This window comes from Diceros bicornis, chromosome 3 (genome assembly GCF_020826845.1).
Source record: "Diceros bicornis minor isolate mBicDic1 chromosome 3, mDicBic1.mat.cur, whole genome shotgun sequence".
Classification (NCBI taxonomy): domain Eukaryota; kingdom Metazoa; phylum Chordata; class Mammalia; order Perissodactyla; family Rhinocerotidae; genus Diceros; species Diceros bicornis.
The window spans coordinates 76,462,244-76,485,994 of record NC_080742.1 but is presented as its reverse complement, the minus strand read 5'-3'; the positions used below and the strand labels follow the sequence as shown (position 1 = coordinate 76,485,994).

At 37.4% G+C, this 23,751-nt stretch overlaps 1 protein-coding gene across 2 annotated transcripts in view; it reads left to right on the top strand.

Moving 5' to 3' along the window:
- ZNF800 (zinc finger protein 800) overlaps positions 1-22,557 on the top strand; it is a 48,654-nt gene extending 26,097 nt beyond the window's left edge. Inside the window, exons 6-7 of one of the 2 annotated variants that reach the window (XM_058529326.1) lie at positions 17,408-17,452; positions 18,536-22,557. In XM_058529326.1, the coding sequence (XP_058385309.1) occupies positions 17,408-17,452; positions 18,536-18,722 (232 nt within the window). In that variant the 3' untranslated portion in view covers positions 18,723-22,557. The remainder of the gene's footprint in view (positions 1-17,407; positions 17,453-18,535) is intronic. The other variant, XM_058529337.1, reaches the window with a different exon arrangement.
- The last annotated feature ends 1,194 nt before the right edge of the window (positions 22,558-23,751 follow it).

Genomic DNA, 23,751 nt, shown 5'->3' with positions numbered 1-23,751 from the left:
AGCACGATTTGGGCTAAGTCAGGAATTTCTTTGGTGAATGTGTCATGAAGAGATAAGAAGAAATGACACTTCTCAAAAGTCTTGCCATTGGTAGTCATTAGTGGCAATACTCCAGATTTCAGCTGAGGCCCAAGTTCTGTTAATTTATCTGCTGAGAGGGTTTATCCACACACCCGGCTATTCTTAATCTTGCTTTTTTAACAAGAAGGTGATGATTTTAGAAATTTTAGTGTTTAGGGACTGATAGAATTTGCAATACCAGAGAACCTTTGTCCCTAGGTTTGAATGAACCTTCATATCCTGAACTTCAGATCAGTGCTGGGATTCCAACACCTGGGTTGGCTTCTTAATGATTCTGATACTCAAATATCAAATATCTGACTTGTGTCAGGTATCTGGAGCATATGCCTGACACACAAAACGCTAATGTTTAAGCACTAGAACATGTGGTTGAAAAAATAGCCAAACCAAAATAAACAAAAAAACCCCCACTTTGAATGCTTAAGCAATAATAACGTGCAGCCTATCTGGGTGTTTTGCTCTATGTAATCTGGTAACACTTTCAGTACAAGAATGTGTCATGTTGTTATGTTCAGAGGAGAAATTATTACACCAAAATGAACCCTGAGTGCATAGAACTTTTACTACAATTCAGGTTTTGAATATTGGTTTTTAATTCCTTTTATCTGTGTGATTATCCTGAAAATAAGTTTGCTCTGAAAAATGGAACTGTGACTTTTAGTCAGACTTTCTTTCTGAGCTGTGCAAAAGTACTTTTTTAAGAAGCTGAGACTCTTCTTGTGTAGATCAGTGCTTTGGTAGACCTGAACCCCAAAGTACCTACTAGTTGTGACTGTTAGCTTTTATTTTGGATGGAAAGAAAAAGCAAGGAATACTTTTATTCTAAGAAAAAATAGTGAAGCCCTGGGAACATTGTGTACACAAGTGATTAAATTATATAAAAATTTAGCTTTGAGAGAAAGGATTTTTATGTAGTGTCCTTGAATTCTTGACATACAAAAGTTGTTAGGGTTGTATTATATAAGCTTCTGGAGGAGAGTAGCCATGTCGTTTTCATGCCTTTTGATCATTAGTTATTGAGTTCCTTGGAATCCAACACGCTGGGCATTTGTAGATGTTTGAGATTTTCTGAGCTTCATTCTCCTTTCCTTTGAATAGGTCAGGCTTTGAGGAGATAAGATATGCTAATGGGGCTGTCATGGAGATAGACAAGAACACAGTGAAATTTATGAATAATTTTCAATATTTATATCCTCAAGTTAAACTTTCCTTAAAACATTTTCATGATTTTCCAATTTGTCCTTTCTTTACCTGGCCATCTTGACTAGTCAACTATTGTTTCTTGATTGTAAGAGAACAAAATCAGTTATTTGCCCTGAAATTTGGAATACAAACAGATTTATGCACACACAAGAGCAAGAAACTTTTAAAGGAGGTGGTTTTGTTTCCTGTAACTGCCCTGGATATCTTTTTAATCTCTTAGGTGCACTGTTGTAATGATATGAATTCTTGATTTTTAAGGTTTAAGGTAGTTCCTTGAAGGCCCTTGCTTCTAAAACAGTTAATTAGAGCTAAGTAACACAGTGTCTTCAAACCACAGATGCTACAAAATGGAAGTAAGACCCACAATACTTGGATTACCAGCCACCACCCAACTTGCCATCTAATTGCAGGTTGTGAGTGCATGTGCACCCATAGATAAAAACTGTGCCACGTTTTTTGTTTTTTTTTTTTGGTTGCAAGCACAGAGTTTTACTTGGTCTTTTGCTAGTAAGGAGAGGTTTATTATTTTTGTTTATTAGAAGGCTTTATGTGGGGAAGTAGGGAAGATAGAAGTGGCCAGGCATTTGTGGGAGTCTAGGGATAATTGTACAAACTGGCTTCACCATATAGATTTCAACTAGGTGTTATGGAAACTGGAAAAAAATCAGTGCAACTCTAGTGACTGGGGATTGCCCTCTTAGCAGCAGGAGTATTGCTTCTCTGCTGCTATTAGCCTTTCTCAGACTCTACTCTTACTTTTTTTTTTTTTTTTTAAATCTAATTACCTCATTCTGTGTCTGTTCAATATGGTTATAATTGCCTCATTACTTCTGCTACCTTTCTCTGTATCTTTCAGCTACTTTCCCTCTCCATATAGCTTGAGTTCAGACTTCTGTGAGAGAAAATTCGATTGATTCAGTTAGGTACAATCCCTGTTGGGCAAATCTCCCATGCCAGGGCTCTTCATAGGTTGCTGGCCATAGGTTGCTCTTCATAGATTGGCGACTCTTGGGACAGGTGCTCTCCATTGGTCCTGTCGTTGGTGATCATAGTAGCAGAGTCAGTGGCATAACACGTGGCCCTGGACCCAATTAAAGGAGTCGTTTTGTGGGAATCTTTAAAGAGGGGTCTGGATAGTCCTAGAATGTACTAATCTTTCCAGTATGCATGCTTTTTTTCATTTTTAAAAGTGATGGAATTAAAGGTAACCTGTGGGCTTGACTGTTATGTCAACGCAGAACCAACAATCCTTTTCATACTGAGAGAATGTGGGAAAGAGTTTTCTGATCAGCATCTGCAGTTCTTTTTCTGAACTGCCTGGTGCTGTTTCCATCTTTGGCTTTGCAGATTCCTCACAGACAGCCTGAAGTTTTCACTCAGAAAGAGCCATTCCGTTTCCTGTAGCAGCATATTAGGCTGTTGTGTTAGTTGCTGCTGTTTTCCAGGCACCCACTATCATGCTGCACAGTTTTGAGTTGGTGATTTAGTGAATTCTTAAAGTATTGCTTCTGCTTTTCTGCTTGTATTTTCCACATTTGGGCTTACTCTGCAATAGCTGCTTTATATCCTCTCAATCATTCCTCATTGCTGGACACTATTGAGTGTCCATGATGTGCCTGGCACTATTCCATTCTTTTGGGGAAACAGAATCATACAGTGGTTAAAGCTTGGATTTTTAAGAATCATACAGACCTGAGTTCAAGTTCTGGCTCCTTTACTTACTAGTTGTGTAGTTTGGGCAAGTTACTTAATCTTTCTGTGTTTCAATTTTCTTGCCTGTCAAATGATAGTATTAGAGACTATCTTATAGGTAGGTTTGTTGTGGGAATTTATAAGTTTAATGATGTATTGTCTATAATATACTTAACACAATGTGTGGCTCACGTAAGAGCTCAATAGATATGTGTTATTACTGTTGTAGTGATCCCTAAAATTGCTATCAATTTGCTGCTGAAATACTTTCTAGCACTTAGTTTCTGGTTATCTTACTTTACCATTTGATGTTCGTTGCCTTTTTCTTGGCATTAATCCAACCGTTTAATGAAAAGTCAGATGTAACATCTGTGGTAAAGCTAAGATACACAACAGTTTATTAAGTTAGAACATTATTTTATGGGTCTTTAATCTGCTGCCATTCTTGGCAGCACCTTTTGCTAAGTGTTCAAGAATTTGTTGAACTTTTTGATATAATTTTACTTCTTTGTGATTAATGCCTTGTAAAACAAGGTATAGTTTTGAGTAGCAAAACTCAGAGCAGCTTTTGGTTTTATTTTTTTGTTATAAACATTAGGCTATGGGTACATGAACATATTCTGAGTTTACAAGTGAGAATTATGTCTTCTCTTTGTATCACCAATGCCTCACAGGTACCTGGCATATAACAGGTGCTAAGAGAATGTTGAAGGAAGGAGAGAAGGAAGGCAGGTACATTACATCAGTTATCTTCAGGCTTATCATTAGTCCACAGTACGTCTTTGTTTTTACTTCTTTTCCCATTACTTCATCTTCTAATCTGTGTAGCTTCTCTACCTGTGAGTTCCTCATCATTTCTATTACTGATGGCTTCTGTTGCCTGTCTTCTTTTCGTGAGTCTCCTAGCTTCTGCCATTGCTACTAAGTAATAGTGGCAGATTCAAACTCATGGAGTGCTGTATTGACTGTATACCCTGATGAGTAATCCGTAATCAATTACATATTGTATGAGTGTACATTTAGTGATTTTTGAATAATTCTTTTCAAGATTTACCTTTGTTTAATTCATGCCTATTGAATTCTGTGAAATGCGGGTCACATTTCACTTCATACTCCACTCCCAGGTCTAAACAAAGTAAGCATACAACTGTTGATTGCCTCTTCTGTCATTTGTGTAATCTTAGGAATTGGAATTAATTAGTTATCATTTCATTTATCCAATTCTCACATGGCCTACTTCAAACTTTTATACTGTCCGCGAAGCTTCCAACCCTATTTTTGCTTCCTTGATGAGAGGCAACCTTGCCTATATCATGGCACAAGGTAGAGGACATTTTTTTATGCTTCCCATCTGCATCACAATGATTTTTGTCTTCTCTACCTTTGGAGGAAGACGTGTCCTTCTTTTCCAAATCCCACACTTCCACCCTTGCCAGTCTCCTTCCCTGGACCTTCCTCTAACAGTTCTTTTTCCCCATTTCCATCTTCTGTATCTCTTTCCACAAACTTCTTCCCCTCAGCCTGCAAGTATGCTCAAATTCTTTTCAGCTAAAAAGTAAACTTCCTCTCCATACTGCGTTCAGTCTAGTTACTCTTGTCTATTCCTCCTTCCTTTCACTGTCAAACTGCCGTGTACTCTCGTACTACTCCATTTTAGCACTACTTTCACTACACTGTAATTGTCTATTTCCTTGGCTTCCTTCTCCATTAGACTGTAAGCTCTTAGGATATCTGTGTCTTGATCACCATTGATTCCCCAGAATCTAGAATAGTTCCTGGTACATAGTAGGCATTCAATAAATATTTGTTGAATGAATGAACAATATAGAGCCATGCCTATACCATTCACTTGTGTACTATCTGCAAGTTTTTTCTACCCCTACATTTCTATTGCAAGTTCACTTGGCAGGCATCAGTGACCACATAAATGCTAAATCTAGTGGCTTCTTGCTTTTCACCATGCTTGACCTCTCTGACCCTTAATGCTTATAAGATACCTTTCCCAGATTTTCATAATCATTTATAACTGCTTCACCTTGGGTCAGTCCCAGCATGGTGTTGCATCCACAAGAAATAGACAAGCCCAAAAACTTTGGAAAATAGTGAACCTCTTTACTATTTTACTGAAATCTAAGGAGATAGAGAGGTGAAATTACATAAAGCTCAGCAAACTTCATGCAAGTTCTCTCTACCCAGTTCTCTTCCCAAATCCTCATACAGTTTGGCAGCTTCCCCTAATCTCTTCTGTAACATTTCCCCCAAAACTTTCCGGTAAACTTTCTACCAGAAGCCCCTGTCCACTTCTCCCATCTTCTGGGACTCTTTATTTTCTTCCAAGAGTAACTCTACTCTTTCTAGTTTAAATTACTTTATCCTCTCTTGGCTTCTTCCGGTTCTTTTCTCTACCCGTTATCCTGCTCAGCATTACAAAAGTCCAAGAGCATTCTCTTGATTTCATCAGGTTTGCCCTTTCCAACTTTCTTTGCATGATTGTACTTAATCTTAAAGATCAGAAACCATCTCCTCCAGTGAGTATTTCCTGACCTCCTGGGTTCAGCTGAGTTTCCCCCTTGTGTGTTTCTTTAGTTCCCCGTCTTTAACTATACTATAATGATCTATTTGTGTCTCTCCCCTAGGCTGTAAGCATCTTAAGGGTAGGGATCCTGTCTTTTCTTTATATCCCTAGCATCTGGAACATGGTGGATGTTGATAAATATTTATTGAACTGTTGCTACTATGAACTCTGATCCGTCCTCTCTTGCCACTGGCTTTTATTTTATGACTAGGTCTTTAAATATGGATCAAAGTTTCCTTAGTCCTCTTTCTCTTTTTATACTCTCTCTCTGATTCCTCCAGTCCCAAAGCATCACTTTTCACTTGTGTGAAGATGACCCCAGACCTTTTTTCTAGCCTGGCTGTTCTCCTGATTATGAAACCATTTGTTTTCAAAGTTGCATGTCAGACATCTCCACATGGGTATTCCTCCAGTATCTTAAATGCAACAGAAATGCAGTAAACCAGACTTATCATCTTCCCTTAAAACTTGTTCTTCTTTTACTTTTTGTGTTCCCTGTCTCAATTATTCAAACTCTTACCCCCCCCGGTTACCTAGGCTAATTAGAATCCTAGGAAATACCTTGACTTTTTTCTCTTACACTCTACCTCATCAGTGATCAACGCCTGACCATCCTGCCTCTGAATGTTTTTCACGTTTGACTCCTTGCCTTCTCCACCTTTTGTAGTTTAGTTTGGACTCTTCTCTCTCACCTACACTGTTGTAATCGTCTCTTAATTAGCCTATTCTCTAATCTGTCTTCAATGCAGCTGTCAGAACTATCTTCCTAAAACATAGATCTGTTGTTACTATATGTTTACAGCTTGACTAACTTACTCATTCTCAGGTCTCAGCTTAAATGTCACTTCTAAATAAAGACAATCTAAAGTATGTCTCCCTTGTAGTTCTTTTTCATGTTCCTTTCCTTATCGTCTTCTAATACATTTTGTAATTATGCTTATATTTGTACATTGATTTGTTTAATGTCTATTTTCCCACTAGAGAGATTTATGTAGGAGACTGGGGAGAGTTATGGAGACTCTATGCATAGCACAATACTTGGGACATAGTAATGCTTAAAAAATATTGGTTGAATGAATAGGTGGATGAGAGATAGCTTATCAGTATAGGCAAACAGGAGATAGCAAAGGCAGAGAAGTGACAGGGTTCTAGAATCTTCCTACATTCTCACAGATCTTCATCTGTAGTTCTAGCCTTTTTGAAATAGTAATGGGCTTCTCCCTCCTGCCTTTTACATTTATTTCCCTGAGGATGGGAGTTAACAATTCCATTAACTCACACTCACACTAATGCTGATGTGGCTATAGGTGATTTGGGGATCATCAGGTGGAAGCAGCTGGATTTGTTTACCTGTTATTGATGCTTAGGTGGTGCCCTAGGCATGCAGGCAAACAGGTATTTGCCAGGTTGAGTTAACCCAGATTCCTTTTTAGCCTCTTGAGTGATGCAAGCCTTTGTACTACATGTTAATTAAAGTGTTTGTTATTTGTAATACTAGTTGTGTTTGAAATGAGGTATTTATTTGCCTTTTGAAGACTGAAGATTTCAATTGAACAAACTTTTATTGAATAGAAGGTGAAATAAACTGTTTAAAAATATTATCTAGGGACAGTTTAGTAATAATAAGCAAATTAAACTTTTTTTCCCCCTGTGGAGCCTGCTCAGGCATCAAACGTCAAAGAATTTGAGTATCCTTCAGATTTCCCTGTCTTAGGTTGACTTGCGTCATCCATTCAGTAGATACACTGAGCTCCTGCTTTGTGCGAGGCATTGAGTTAGGTGCTAGGGTTACAGGGATAAGAAACGCAGTTACTCCTCTTAAGTATTGTGGAAGAAAAATGCATTATAAAGATGCACAGAAGTGGACTATTAAGGCACACTGAGGGGTTGGGGAAGGCTTCCATAATTCCTAAATTCATTCTTGAGTTGAATTTTGAAAGAGTTAGCTAGACAGAAAAACTTTCCAGGTAAGTACAGAGATAAGGCAATGGCCGAATCAAGAAAGATCTTATATACCAAGTGAGTAGTTTGAATCATATTTTCAAGATTAGGGGTAGCTGTTGAAGGATTTTAAGCAGGGGCATCCGATAGCATTGAGGAGACTGAATTGGAGTGGGGGGTGGAGGGTAAGATTTGGGGTGGGGAAATCAAATAGAAGCCCGTTTCAGAAATCTAAGTAAGGAGTGACTAGGGCCTAAATTTAGGTAATGGCAATGAGACTCTGGAGACGGATGCAGATACTGTAATTATTTCAGAAGTGGAATTTTTCAGACAGTGGAGATGAAGAAGGAATCTAGTGTGATTCCCAGGTTTGGGCATTCTGGTTGGGCAGGTGGGTGGTACCATTCTTCAAGGTAGGGAATGCAAGAGGAAGAACACTTTTCCAGGGGGAAATGTTGAATTAAATTTGAGACATGCTGAGTTTGAGGTGCTTATGGGACATCTAATTGGAGATGCTTAGTAGGAGTAGAATATATAGACTAGAAGTCAGGAGAGAGATTGCACAGGGGCTGGAGATGTGGGAGTCATTAATGTGCATGTGGTTGTTGAAGCCATAGGTTTCCAAGAGATTACCAGGAAGAATAAATAGTGTCAACATATCATACTACTTCTCACATTCTTTTAGTTTATTATGTAATTTAGGTCAGTGCCTTCCTATTTAAGTTTTTTATTTGGGAAATGATGTTTGGCTAGCACTGGTTTTCTCTCTATCTCCCCCTCACCCCCGCCATGTATAAAATCAATAATATAACATGTATTTGGTATTACTCTAAGAAGTGCTGGGTAATTAAATTGTAATAGTATTAGGCAATGTGAACTAATCTATGTGTTGTATTTAGAGGGCTTTGGGGATAAAATCTGTAAGACCTATTTTAAAAGACTATTTCTTTAAAAAGGAAATATCTTATTTTTTAAAATAAAACAATCTATTAGTGTTCTTGGACTGAACAAGATGTGTTTGTTGAGTCCCATAGGTTTAGTCTGCCCAGGAGTTGTTCGTGATTTACTCCCTATGCCTCTGACCAAGGCGGAAACTATTTCTGAAAACTAGGAGGAAGCCATCTGGGTAAACTAATAAAATCTGATGTAATCCATATGATAAACTTATGTAATTTAGTATCGATAGCCAGATACTAAGGGGAAAAAATGTTATTAAACATTGAACAGATGATTGAAATATATTAATTTTACTTTGCCAACCTGCACTTTTAGGACTGGTTAATATTTAAAATAACAGTTAATAAAAACTAGGTCCTGCATTGTCGTATATGTTTCTGTGGCCCTCACTGGTTTCTCCTGATTTCTTTTTACCTCCTTTCTGAAGGGAGAACCTAACAGTAAAACTTTAGATCTTACCATCTAGATAACCACTAGAGTGCAAGTGGAGATTTTTGTTCACTCAGAGCTGAAATGAATCAGCCTGTTTATTCTGCCCAGGCCAGTGGATACTTAGGTGGGTATGCAGAATGACTTTTAAGAAGTCAGCCCTGGGCCAGCCCCGTGGCTTAGCGGTTAAGTGCGCGCTGCTCCGCTGCTGGCGGCCCGGGTTTGGATCCCGGGCGCACACCGAGGCACTGCTTCTCTGGCCATGCTGAGGCCGCGTCCCACGTACAGCAACTAGAAGGACGTGCAGCTATGACATACAACTATCCTCTGGGGCTTTGGGGGAAAAAAAATAAATAAATAAAATTATTTAAAAAAAAAAAAAAAGAGGTTTCTCTATTAAAAAAACAAAAAGTCAGCCCTGCTTGGGATTGAAATCAGTGATTTAATACTGAAAGCATAGGTCTGTATATCATTTCAGCTATCCAATTTTTGATTAACTTTTAAAATCTGCCTTCAAAGGGAAGAACTCCTTGGAAACTGTGTGTGTGACGTTTCAATAGAGTAAAATTTATGGATGAGTTATAACTCTTAAAAACTGAAGTCAATAATAAAAATGCTGACAGACTTGAACTAGAAGAGGATAACTATAATGAAACAACATTTTATTATAATCTTATAATCTATAGTTAAATGAGGTTTTCTATTGCTTTGAAAGTGGTTTTTTTCTTGTTATTTGAACTTTAATCAATAATAGGTATTAGCATAAACCTAATATTCGTGTCAGAATAATACAAGGCACATCATTATTGTAGCACAGAATTATTTTAAATCATAAACTTTTAACTAGTATCTTTTTCAAATCTTCCTTTTTAAATAAATTGTTTTTAAACATTGATTTTTTTTTTTCCCGGAAAACCTCTATATGCCCATTCTCACTTCAGTAAATCACTAAGAGAATAGTGATAAAGGTAATGTTTGTATTTTGGCATTTGAAGGATTGCAACAAAAATGAACAGTGGAGTAGAATTTTAGGATATATACTTTCTGCATTGAAGACTTCATTTGTTCAATAACCTTCTTTATATTTGTTGATATTCTTTCTTGCCGTATGCCAACATTTTAGAGATAATTTTGTTTATAAATTTTTTACAAGATTTATCGGTATGTTACAAATAAAAATGCACACACACATACACACACTCTTTATCCATAAGATAATGAATACCTTGAATTTATATTGTATATTTTCCCAAAAGTTAAGTGGTTATACATTATTCCTTTAGCTTTATAAGATCACTAGATTACTGAGAGATAGAGGATAGTTTTTTGTTTTGTTTTGACATTTTTTTCATGTAGTAAAACTCACAGCACTCCACTCCATTTCATCAACCAGACCCAATTCACAGACTCAATCAGTGGAAAAGTAAAACTAGCACCTCTTGATTTCCTGCTTTTGTATATTTTGAGTGGAACTGACTCCTGAGTGTGAAGGTTGTGATAGGAAATAATAATAACACCTGCAAGAAAATACTGGAAGAGGGTTGCCAAACACCCTGTATAAGTATGACTTTCTCATACCTCAGAGCCTTGTCCGATTAAAAGTACATCTGGATGTGTATTGATCTTGTATTTGAGCCTGTTCAGTCGCTTCTGATGTATTACTAGCATGTCATCACTCCTATGTAGTCTATAAAGAAAATTTGGCAACCCAATATTTGAAAAATAATTTCTAACATTTTTATGCCAACTTACTATTTAAAAATCAAACTATGACTAAAACTAAATTCGTCATCCTACTACCAGAACTGACTCCCCTTGCTGACTTTATTTTGTCCATGCTACCATACCACCATCATTTTCCTTATCACATGGATTTCAAAGTCCTTTTTCATCTATGAAAAATATGTCTGTTCTTGAGAGCTCCAGCCCATGGTGACTTCTTCCTCTGATGAACTCACATTTACCTTACCATGAATTTTTTTTCTTTCATCCTTTGCATTATTATTGCATTATTATTTAATTACAGTGTCCCCATGATTAGACTCTAAGCCCTTTGAGACCCAAGACTAACAATTTTACTCTAGAGCAGATAGGGTTATCAGTGAATGAATGGATCACCAGGCCTGTCCCCATTCTCTGTTCTCCAGGTGTCAGTCAGTTAGGGTTTCTTTTTCGATGTCCTCTTCCCATCCCACTTTTATTGGTCTAAACCTTTTGTTGCTTTACTCTTGGCTACTGTGGATCTGTTAGTATCTTGTGTTTATGAAGATTATGGATGATTTTAGGAGATTCTTGGACTAGTTTTATGGGAATACAGGGGTGATTTTTCAGCTTTTTCCTATTTCAGGATCCATTTTTAAATTCTACCACAAAAATTCTACCATTTTATAATTACTTTTAATATTCATTTATCAACATATGTTTTGAGAGTCTGCATCTTAGAAGCAATAGTTTGGATATATAAAAAAGGAGGATTAACCAGATTTTTAATTTCGATTCAGAATAAAAAGAAAGAGAAACATTGTCAACTTCATAAACACAAGTTTTCTTCCCAGACTCTTCGGCTCACTATGCTGCTTTTATAGCCTGATGGGAGGAGAGCAGGTAGAAGTGTAAATAATTATAATATCCTGTTATGTAATTCACTGCAGAGTAAGGCTTATAGTTATTTTATTTATCCACCTGGCACTTTATATATTCCTTCTTTTGAGCCGTAATTCTGTTGAATTGTAGATGGGGACTCTAGAGGTTTAGTATACCTCATTTTAAAATGGAGAAAATTGAGGTAAGTGATTGCACAAGGTCACACATCTAGTTATTGAAGAAGTCAGGAAGAGAGGCCAGCTGTCTCTTAAAGATTATTTTAGTAGGTAATAACGTGTACATAGAAAAAAATAAAACAGTACCAAGAGGTGTACAGATGAAAGGTAAGTTTTCTTCCTAACCCATCTCCCGGTTCTTTCATTCTTTTCCTCAGAATCAAGAAGTTACCAGTTTCTTGGGCTTTCAAGAGCTGTTTTATGTACATATAAGCATATAAATGTGCATATATACATTCCCCATACATACAAATGGTAGTATACTGTACACTTATGTACCTTGCTTTTTTTCACTTTTTAACAATAGTCTGAAAATTATAGAACCCAAATATTTTTATTCCTTGATCCATGAACTTTCCATTTTACTGTATTGCCTATCATGTAGACAACCAGTTTTTGTTAATGTGAATTGACGAAGTATTGAATTATTCTTTGTTTCTGGCATATCATATTGAGTACCTCATGTGCAACATAATGTAGTATTTCACATTTCTTTCAGAAAGAGATCATGGTCATTGATTTATTTATGATAAATGTTGAAGTTAAAATACAAGTGAAGTGCGTATCATAATTATTATTGCAAGTACCAAAAATAGCTGAAATATTTTCTTTTCCATTTGAGAAAGAAATGACAGGTGAAGTTTTCAGGGAAATCACTTACCTTTAGATTTGTGTAAAAATCTGTATGGTATGTACAAAACAGTTTAATATCTCAGTGCTAGTGAAAAGCAATGATATAAATATCAAACCACAAATGTTTATTTTCTAAAATTTTAAATCTCCAACCTTATATGCAAATCACAGAAATAATTTTTCATTCATTTCTTGAAATAGTTTGTAACTATATATTTTAATTTTCTTGATATGACTCATGCTTATCTGTATAAAGATTACCCTTAATTTTGATGATTCTGGGTTTATTTTGGCCAACTTATCTATCAATGCAATTATTGCTTTAAGTTTTTCAGATATTAATGGTGCCTGTTAGAACTGCTTGATTTTAGATCTTTTGGACCAAATTCTATCACAAAAGACAAATCCATTAAAAAAAAAATGTGTCCCATGCCAAATGTCCATGATAGGATTCATAGAGGTTAAGTCCTTACATTTGAATTTTACTTTCGATAATTAGTCAGTAATTCTGCATTCTCCCTAAAGATGGCGGTACTTCTCAATGTATTATTTCCTGAGTAATTCTGTTTGAAAATAGTATTAATTACAACTCCATTATTGATTGGAAAAAAGTTAAACTAAAAGTATATTTTCATAATACTATCACAATAGTTAAACTTCAGTAGTAGAACAATTAAGATTGGATCTTTGAGGTTCATAGCATTAGTGCAGTTTCTATGTGTTTGTTCCTCAATCCTGAACTTGAGGTCCTCATGGTTCTTATTGTATTCTAACTTTGGAATTCTTGGTGTAAGATCGTGAACTAAAGTCTTGTCAAGAATTGTAATAGGTCGTGTTAGGACCTTGCTGTATTTATAGGTGTCTCTCCTGTGGAGATGTTATCAAAACAAAAACTGACAAACAAAACACCCCAAAGAGAAACAAAACCCCTAAGTAACCATGTGTTGTATATATTTGTGGACATGTGAAATGTTTTGATATTTATTTCTTTGTGAAAGTTTATATATCCAAGTTCCACTTGAACTTTTTGCTTAGGTGGACTAATTCTTTTGATAAGCAAAACAAATACTTATTGGTGGCATTTAAAAAAAAAAAAACCTTCAGCCTTCTCTGCTGTAAAAACTAAGCTCTAAATTCACAAGGTGGTTCTCTGGAGCATGGAGAAAAAACTGTATTTTGTTCTTCCTTTTTCCATCATTTCCATTTCTAATTAAATGGTTCTTTGTGTGTGTGTGTGTGTGTGTGTTTGAAATCACGTGGCATTGTAGTTTGAAGATGGTGAACAGCAAGACAGAGAGGGCAGGCAGGCCTCCTTGCCAGGCCTCACAGGTAACTTTGACATGGCCACTACTTTCTAAAGCCGGTGCTGATTATTGGTTCATCTAGCAAGGTCACTGGGTGCTAGAGGACTATGTCACTCTAACCAGCCTCCTAGATTCTGGTGTATAAATACCACAATGCTAGTTCTTTAATTTGCAATGAGAAGTATCAGGCACACTGGCTTCTCATGTTTATGGTTCAGTGTATTTTCTCCCAGTAGATAAATCTACCTGGAAAAGTAATTATAAATAGAAGGTTGCTTAATGAGTATTGAATCAGCTCTCAGTGACCAATATCAGCAAGCTCTGGTAGTGTGATACATTCATCTTTCCCATAGGAATATACTTGCCACTCAGATCAGATATTCTTCAGTTTTCAGAGCATCCTTTGTACTAGACCAGGCTGCAGGCGCATGGCCAGCTTTTTCTTTCTTGATTTCTTTTCTTGTGGAGTCACTCTAGACTATTTAGCACATTTTTTTCCCATTAGAGTTTAATAAAATTGCACGCACGTATGTAAAATGCTTAGCCCAATGCCTGGCATACAGTAAATAAATGATGACTAAATTAATAAGTATAACTGGTGTTGAGTTCAGGTCACCTTGATACTTGTAATATCAGAGACAGTTTTTTTGCCATTTTTTTAGATGATTGATGTATCTCATCTTTTACATTTTGAGTTATTTTCATTCTTTAATTCTTTTAACTCTTTCATTTATCCTTAATGTTGAATCCATGAGCTAATCAGGACAATCCCTTTTGGCTCTGCATGATTTTGCTACTATTTTGCTTTTGAGATTTTGATTCTTTTTAAATTTCAATTTCTTGTGCCAAAATACCCCATTCCCCACAGTTCCCCTCATCTGTAATGTGAATCTATTGGAAGAGATGATCTTCAAGTTACTGCTCAGCTCTAGAATATATATAATTTTATATTTTATTTGAGTAGATGATGTCAGTTGTAACCCTTTCCATCTAATAATACTTATCTTCATTTCAAGCTCTGCTTAAATTCTTTCTCATAGAATGTAAAGTTATTTTGAAATTGGGAGCAGCATCTGAATCCTTAAAATAGTAGGATCACCATGGAATTGGGAGGCAATGATTGAAAAATCCAGGGGTGGAGGTATGATGATGGGGAATTCAGCAGTCAACAGTGATATTACAGACCTACCAAATACGTAATTCACAAATCAAAACTTTTTGTGTGAAAATTAATACAGAAAGGAATGATTCAGACAAGTCAGTCCGTCACTCCAGCAACAGTAAGCACTGTCAGCCTTCCCTTCTCCATCCATCCGGAGATGAGTTATTCTCTTAAGAATGGCAAAATAGATTTGGGAAAACAGTGGAGAAATTGCCATAACTCTGTCTGGTGTTTGTAAAAGTACAGATTATGGTGCATTTTTGAAGCTGGTGGTCTCAGAACCACTCTTTGAGAACAGTCACAGATAGTAAACATTGTGGGAGTTCAGAAAATGGATAGCTCATTTCAGACTGCAGTAATCGGAGAAAGCTTATCAGAATGGCTTTGGTCTGGGTCTTGAGGGATGGGCAGCATTTCAATAGATGAGAAGAGGGAGAAAATATTTTTTGATGGGTGAAATGCCAAGGACAAAAGCAGAGAGGTGGGAAATAATAGCGTATGTTAGGGAAGTGGAGAGTCAAAATAGTTTGGTGCAAAGGTTCTTAAATATAGTCCATGAAAGAGAATTGAAGCAGTGCTTCTGTCAAATGTCACTCACTCCTGAGTTTGGAAAAAATGGGCGCTATGCCATTTCTCTTCAGCATGCAAGTGGATGAAACTATTGATGCCTCTCAGTGCATCAAGCTTCACGTTTTCATGTGCTCTCTGATGTCATCAAAGAAGAATTCCATTTTAGGACACTTTTTGGAAACTGGAAAGACTATCGACACCTTCAAAATAATCTCTCTCTCTAATAAATATTCAAATGGAAGAAAAAGTGAGCACTCTGAGGAGAGATGTGCACCTGTGATGTCAGGCACACATCATGGTTTTCCTGCTTTGATGAGGAAAGTAAAACCACATGGCATTGTGCCTCGTTAACTTTCCATATCAGCAGCTGTCACCACCTTTCCAAAGGTATTGTCAAGACATAGGAACAGAATATGATGTTTCTCTCTACCAGACAGAAATTTACTGCCTTTTCAGAGGTCTTAATTGAACTTGAAGGCAGAGGAAATAATGTGACTTAATTCTAACTTGAAAGTCTTGGAGGAATTTAGTTTTCTGGTACACAGGCTACCTTAACCAGACAAAGCATTCTATGGAATTCTGCTTTGGTTCTGTGTACCTTTGAGAGTCAAGGATTTCAGCACTTCTTGGCCATGGAGAAAAAAGTTGCCGTTGATTATCAAAGATGATATATGTGTTGCTATGTCAAAGACCATATTACAATTTTAACTCAAGTCAAATCTCATTGAGATAATACTACTGAGCAGTTAGAATTTTTTATGTTAATATTTTTAAGAAAGTCACCATTTTTCTTTCATGAAAAACAACAATGTGAGGGAGGCATAATCTTTTGTAAATATTGTTTTTTATATATTGCTTATATTCAGGAAATCAGTTTCCAGTGGAGTGAAATAAAGTATACGGTGTATGCATTTCTATGCATATTTCTGGAGGAGACTGTCCATATCTTTAATCAGAATCTCAGACTGGTCTTTGACTCCCCTGAAAAGTTAAGAACTAATAATTTAGCTAGTGTGGAGACAGTGGGATGCTCTGGATGAATTTGAGCAAAGGAATGACAGGAAATTAGAAAGCTCATCTGAAGAATATGAGAAGGAAAGCTTTGGCAGGACTGCAGGGTGATTTAGGGATTCAGGTTGCCCCAGGGTCTGAGTTATCCTAATAATCTGAAGGTAATTTTCTACATCGAGATTCTCAAAGGTGGGAACTTCATGTTCTCTTTTTTGTTCTCAGTGCCTGCACACAGTGCCTGAGACATATTAGGGACTCAAAAATGTCAGATTAAGTTGAAATTGCTGTATGGATAATCAAAGTTGGACTATAGCACCCAAAATAAATGCTCTTCTGTCTTATCTATATTTAATCCTATGTTAAATCATTTGATGAAAAATAAGGTTTTGGAGAGCGAATACTTTATGAAAATCTCCTACAACTGACCTTTTTGCTTAGGAGCAGTTGGTTAACACAAACTTTTGGCCTCTTAGGATTTGTTCTCTTTTTAAATTTTATTTCTGATAATTTTTTAATAAAGGTATGCCTCTAGACATGATAATTTTATCCAGTACCTCCAGAGGGAAGGAAACTTGCAGGATAGTGTTCCTGATGGGGTCATCATCTTTTTAAACAACATTCTGATAAACATCTAAGCTTGAATTTGCTCATCGTTATGTAAAATCAGCCTGACCACTCTGAGGTCACTTTGGCTTAAAATATCATTGGAACTTATAATGGATCTTCTATCAATTTAATAACAAAGCCCTGGAACCCCGCCCCTATGTTATATTGGTATAATTTTATTGTCATCTTTATGCATTTTCCTGGAACAAGATTTAGCAAAACAGACTCTCTAGGTATTAACAACTGCTAAAATTTAAATTTGTTATGGTTGGAAGACCAAGATGTTAAGTTTAAATTCTAGTTTATTGTAATATTTTAGTTTTGCACCCACTAAGTTCTTTCAAGTTAAAAAGGAAATTATTGAATATATTAGTATTCTCTAAAACATTTGTTCCAAAAGTATGGTAATTTTTTCTGTTTTTAGCAAACCTGGTGTTCTCAAGTCTGTGGAGATTACAAATCAAATTAGGTATGTTGGAAGCCCAGAAAGCTTTATTTTTCTGAAGTAGAAATGATTAATAAGAAATGATTAATAAGGTATAACTTCACAAAAGACACTGGTTTTGATTAACTGCATGATGTTTAAGGGATAAACTGCACTGTAATACTGTGATTTACTTAGAACCTGTGAGGAAGATAAACTACTTCTGTGGATCATTTGTTCATTCCTCAAATCTTTTGATGTCCACCACTTTGCTACACAATATAAAATAATTATTTTCATAAATTTGAATTGGGAGAAAGTTAGAATGGGTACATAAAAATGGAATAAAATTCCTTTTGTTAACTTGTATTTTTTATTATAAAAATAAAATATGCTTATTGTATACATTTTGGGAAATAAAGATGATTACCTGCAGACTCTTACCTGGAGATAACCACCTAACATTTTGGTGTGTTTCTCTCCATTATTTTATACATGTGTGGTGTGCTGTGTGTATACACATGTACACACGTAAGTATACACACACACAAATGGGGATGAAACTGATATTTTTTCATTGCATCTAGTATAAATACTTTTCCATATGATTAGGTATTATTTCCCAGCATTATTTTAATAGTAGGTTAGTATCCACTATAAGAAAAATGCCTTATATAATCAATGCCTTATTGTTGGATATAGGATATTTCCAGTTTTTCTTTAATTTTTTTCTTTTTTTTCATTTTCTTTGCCTTCTGTTTTATTGTTTTTTGCTATTCTAGATACTGCACTGAATACCCCGTATGAAAATTTTGTATGTATTCATAATTATTCCTTAAAGGAAGATTCTAAAACTAGAATTTCTGGGTCAAAGAGTATTAAAAAACGCAAGAGTTTTGATAACATTTTCCTAAATTGATAAAAAATGTATGCTGTTTTCCTCTGATCAACACAGGTTTATCTCCTGTGTATCTGGGACAGACAACCTGTTGGGCGGAAATGGCACCGCGCTGCGTGTGGGTTTGCGGCTCTTTGATTAGCTGGGAGGCGCCGGCGCGTTTGTCCCGTTTCTAACCGGCATGTCTTTGTCTTTCTTCTGGGGACCGCTGCCGCCCGTGCGGGCCGAAGCCTCGGGAAGCCGCCGCCCCGCAGCGCCGCCGCCCTGCGCTCCGCCGCCCCGGGGAGCCGCTGCCCGCCCGCGGGCGCCGTCACCACGCGCCAGGCCGCCGCCAGCTGCCGCGCCAAGCTCCGCGGCGGCGCCGCCCGGGAGCGCCAGCACGCCGCCCGGGGCCTCGGGAAGCCCGCGCCCCCGTGAGCGCCGCCGCCCGGCCACCGGCGGGACGACGCCAGAGCTCCGCACAGCCCCGAGTACCTCCGGCGCCTCGCCGCGTCCCGCCCCTCCTCCCCGCCAGCCCCTCCCGCCCCTCCCAGAGCGCTCGGAAGTCCACGCCGTCGTCGGGGAGCTCCCTGGTGTCCGCGGCTTTTGGTAGACCTCCCTTCACCCCCTTCATTTAACTGAACCTGGTTTACCCCAGAGCTCTTTCCCACGCAGCCCCCCAGGAAGAACGTGTGCCTTAGGGCCGGTGGGTGGGGAGGGTGGCCTCCTAGCTAGTCGTTGGTACTCGCAGAGCATTGCTTCCTCATCTTGCCTGCCAAAATCCCATTTTCTTTGAGAATCTTGCCACTGGACAATACCATCCTCTTTCCCTCCTCCTCGTAATTTACCGACTTCCTAGTCAGTTTCTTTCGTTCTTCTTCACCTCAAACCCTACCATCAACAAGCTATTTACTCTCCCCGCCAACTCTGCTGCCATCTGCCAGAAGATTTGTTTTAATAACTGCACAAATTTCCAGTGACTATGGGGTGATAGACACAACCTGGAGTTGTGTAATGCACAACTGTGGTTGAACCCCAGCATCCGGTTCCCTCCTTGTAACTTGGTCTCCAATGACCATTTCTTATCTTCAGAATCAGTCCTTGCTCCCACTGCTAGACTGCCATCCCAGGGGATCCACTACTGGGTTGGCACTGAGGCCGTGCTTTTCCCTGTCCACGACTGAGTACAGTGGGGGTATTAGTGATGGCCTATTTCTATGAGACACTGGACTCCTGTAATGAGCAACTTGGGTGTCGGGACTTCTCAGCAGCCTGGCTAAAACTTTCTTAGAAACGTGCTGCATGCAGTCTAAGGCTCTTCTTGCCCAGTCCCCTTCTCTTTTTGTAGGTGTCAGACTTGCATTATGGTGTGAAGGCCTCCCCCTCCCTGCTCCTGATTCCTTCCCTCATCCTTCACAGATGTTCCCTCAATAAAACTCTTGCAAGTTGAACCCTGCCTTGGTGTCTGCTTCTAGGAGGACCTGAGCTAGCACATTATTAGACATTCCACTCTGATCACCATCTTCCTATCCTTCTAGAGCTCTTGTTCACTGACAGCTAATTCATTAAACTCATTTTTTCCACTATTTATTAGCCCCAGTCTTGGATTCACTTCCTTCCTTGTCTAGCCTAGATCCCATAGTCCATCATTATAATCACTCTCCTTGAAATAGAGTGCTCTCAGCAGACTCGAACCTCAATTTCTTCCAATTTACTTTCCTGACAAAATCCCAGCTCTGGATGAACCTTACCATCTGCCTTCCATGGGCTGACTGGGACAATTGAACTTTTTTAACAAAAAAAATCACAAAATACAGCCAACTAGTTTTACTTTCAATCTGTTATTCCAAACCTCAAATTGGTGCTATTGTTCCTACTGTAGTCTCAGTTTCCCACTTCTAAAACTGTTTATATACTCTTTCATCTCTCCTCAGAATTCTCTGATCCCCTCCTCCCTGTTTACTTCAAATTTCCCTTGGAAAATAGAAGATGTTACATACACACTTCCTCATCTTCCCACAAGACCCCCAACCCAGCTACCTTGGTAACCACTTCTTCCTTTTTGTGACTATGGAGGGTTTCAAAGGCCAGCCCCTCCTCTTGTGCTCTGGATCCCACCCCCTCTTGCCTTTTCAGGGACTTTTCTCAGGTTTTCTCCTTTCTTCTGCATCATCCAACTCTGTCTTGAATGGATCATTCTCATCAGCCCACGAACATGCTCCAGTGTGTCCCCCATCTTAACCAAACCTTCTCTTGTTCATATCTTTTCCATCTGTTAGCCAGTTCTCAACTCTCCTTAATAACCAAACTTCTTTATGGAGTCATCCTTACACGTTGTCTTCATTTTCTCATCTATTCACTTTCCAATCCGCAATGTGACTTTTCCACCACCACCATTGAAAGTGCCCTTGTCAAGGTCACCAGTCACTTCCATCTTACCCTATCCAAAAGGATACTTTTCTGTCCTCACCTTGACCACTCTCTGCTTCTTTAAATGTTCTCTCTTCATATCCAAGACACTATTCTCTCCTGGTTTTCCTCCTGCTTCACTGATCACTCCTCAGTGTTGTGCTCCATCTCCTTCTGCCTAACTTTAAAAACTGAGGTTTCTCATCTCCATTCGAGTCCCTCTTTTCTTTCTACGTCCTTTCCCAGAACGATCTTATCAATTTCCATGGATTTAAGTACTGTCTTTATGCTAATAAGTTTCAAATTTATGTTTCCCACCTTGACCTCTGCTCTAAGTTCTAGACTCGCATATCTAATTGCTTGCTTAATATCTTCCTTTGGATGGCTCAGATTTTTCAACTTCTGTCCAAAATCGAATTCTTCATTCTCACCCCAAACCTGTGTCCCCCATCTTCCCTATTACAGTAAATAGCACCACCATCCAACCAATTGCTCAAGCCAGAAACCCAGGAGTCATCCTTGATTCTTTTTGTGACCTCTCTCCTACATCAAATAGATCAGTATAATCTATCAGTTTTATCCCCAAAATATATCTTTAATCTGTCTGCTTCTTTTCATTTTCAATGCCATCACTTAATCCTGATCAATATTTTTTTGTCACCTGATTACCATGACAGCCAGTCCTACCTGGTCTCTCTGCTCCCACTCTTGATCCACAACCCACTTCAATACATCTTGATAGAGTGACAACAAAGACCTTACTGATAAATTGAAGTGAGTAAATTGTTGGTCATAGGATAAAATCTAAACCCCTTACCATGGCTCACAGCGCCCTGCACCATCCAACCATTACCTATCTCTCCAGCCCCGTCTATGCTCTTCTCTTTATTGCCCACTATGATGCAGCCACACTGGTTCCTCCAACATGCCAAGATCTTTTCTGCACCTCAGGGGTTTAGTAAATGCTGTTACCTCTGCTTAAGCTGCTCTCCTTGGCTATTCTCTCCCCCGCACCCCCCTCAACCATGTCCTTTAGGTAACTACTTAAGTACAACATCTTGAGAAAGGCCTGCCCAGAGCATTTGATTGAAAGGAGTCCGTGGCTCTCTCCTCTCATGAGCTATCTCAGTTCTTTATTTGTTTCCTTCATTACTCTAATCCTTTACCTCAATTTATAATTTTATTTATTTGTTTATTTACTTTTTGTGTGTGTGTCCATTTCCCATACTGGAATGAATGAGGGAAGAGATTGGCTGGATGTCTAGATTCTTCAACATTGTATTCCCAGCCCCTAGCACAATTCTTGGCACGTATTAGGTGCATAATAAATATCTGTTGAAGGAATGAATGAATGCCATTTGCTAATTTTTCTGTTGGGAGTTCACTTTTTATTGATTTGTAAGAGTTCTTTATATATTAAAACCACTAACCATTTGTTTATTCTATATGCTGCAGACATTTTACCCCTTGTTGTATATGTACCAGTTTAAATCATGATGTTTTTGATAAACAGAAATATTACATTTTTCATTTAGATAAATCTATCTTTTCTTTCATGATTTCTGCTTTTGGTGATGTTTTAAAAAAGTCTTCTCCCGTCTCAATGTTGTGTAAATATTTGTCTCTGTTTTCTTTTAATTTTTTTAGATTTAAATCTTTACTCCAAATGGAATTTATTTTTGATATAGATGTGATTAAGGCTCTAAATATTTATTTAGTTGTTGAATCATCATTTATTAAAAACTCCCTCTTCCACTGTTTTGAAAATTCCACAGTTATCAAATATTAAATTCTTACGTTTCTGGATTTATTATTTGTTTGTTTTTTGGTATACCTCTCCATTCTTGAACCATGGTCTTTTAATTGTTGTCATTTGATAATTTGCTTTATTGTATGATTAGATTTTTAATGGGATCAACATTTCTTTTTCAAAATATTTTCAGTTATGCTGCAATATATATAATATTTTCAGATAAACTTTAGTAATATTTTGGTCAAGTTCCAAAAGAAATTCTATTGGCATTTTGTTTAGAATTGCTTTAATGTTATAGATTAATTGGGGGAGAATTGCCATCTTTGTACTATTAATTTTTCCATTCAGGAACTTGTCACACGTCAAGGTTATTGAAGGCTTCCTATATATTCCTCAATAATTTTGTAGGTCCTGCATATTTCTTGTTAATTATATTATTAGATATTTCATATCTTTGTTGGGATCATTTTCTCATTATGTTTTATAACTGGTTGCTCCTTGTGGGGTCAAGCTATTGATTTTTGTATTTGGTAACTTTTCTGAACTCTTTCATTAATCCTCCTAGTTGATTCTCTTCTAAGTGGATGATCATCTGAAGTGTAATTAATGATAATTTTCTCTCTTCCTTTACAATATTTATACCTCATGTATTAAATAAATGATAGTATTAATTTTGCTCTTATTCCTGACTTTTTAGGAATGCCATTAATATTGCACCAGCTTTTAATGTTAGCTGTTGGACTGAAATGGAGGTCTTTATCAGGTTAAGGAAGTGGTTTCCTGGTGCCAGTATACTAAGCTTTTTATTGGAAGTTGTTGTTGAATTATATTAAACATATTCTGGGCAACTAGGGATGATCACATGGTTTTACTCCCTTGACCTATTACTACAGTAAATTATATTAATGGATTTCTCAATATCATGTTATTTCTGCATGAGATGCATCCTTATTTCATCATAGTGGGTTTTTTCTTCGTTCAGTATAATAATGTTGAATTCAGCTCCTTACATTTTATTTAGGATAATTGCATTTATATTCATGAATAAGATTGGACTGTAGTTTTACATTTTTTAATTCTATCTCTATCAGCTTCAAAATATCTGGTTCTAAGCTCCATATTAGTACAGAGTATAGGAATTGCCTATTCTTTGAAGGTTTTGAGGAACTGACCCATAGCACTGTTTAGGCTCCAAGCTTCTTTTCAGGGTAGGTGAGTGGAAGATAAATCTCTGAAAACATTAAAATTTTCTTCTATGATTTTGGCCTAGATGGGTTAACTACTATTTGTTGACTGTCAATTTAA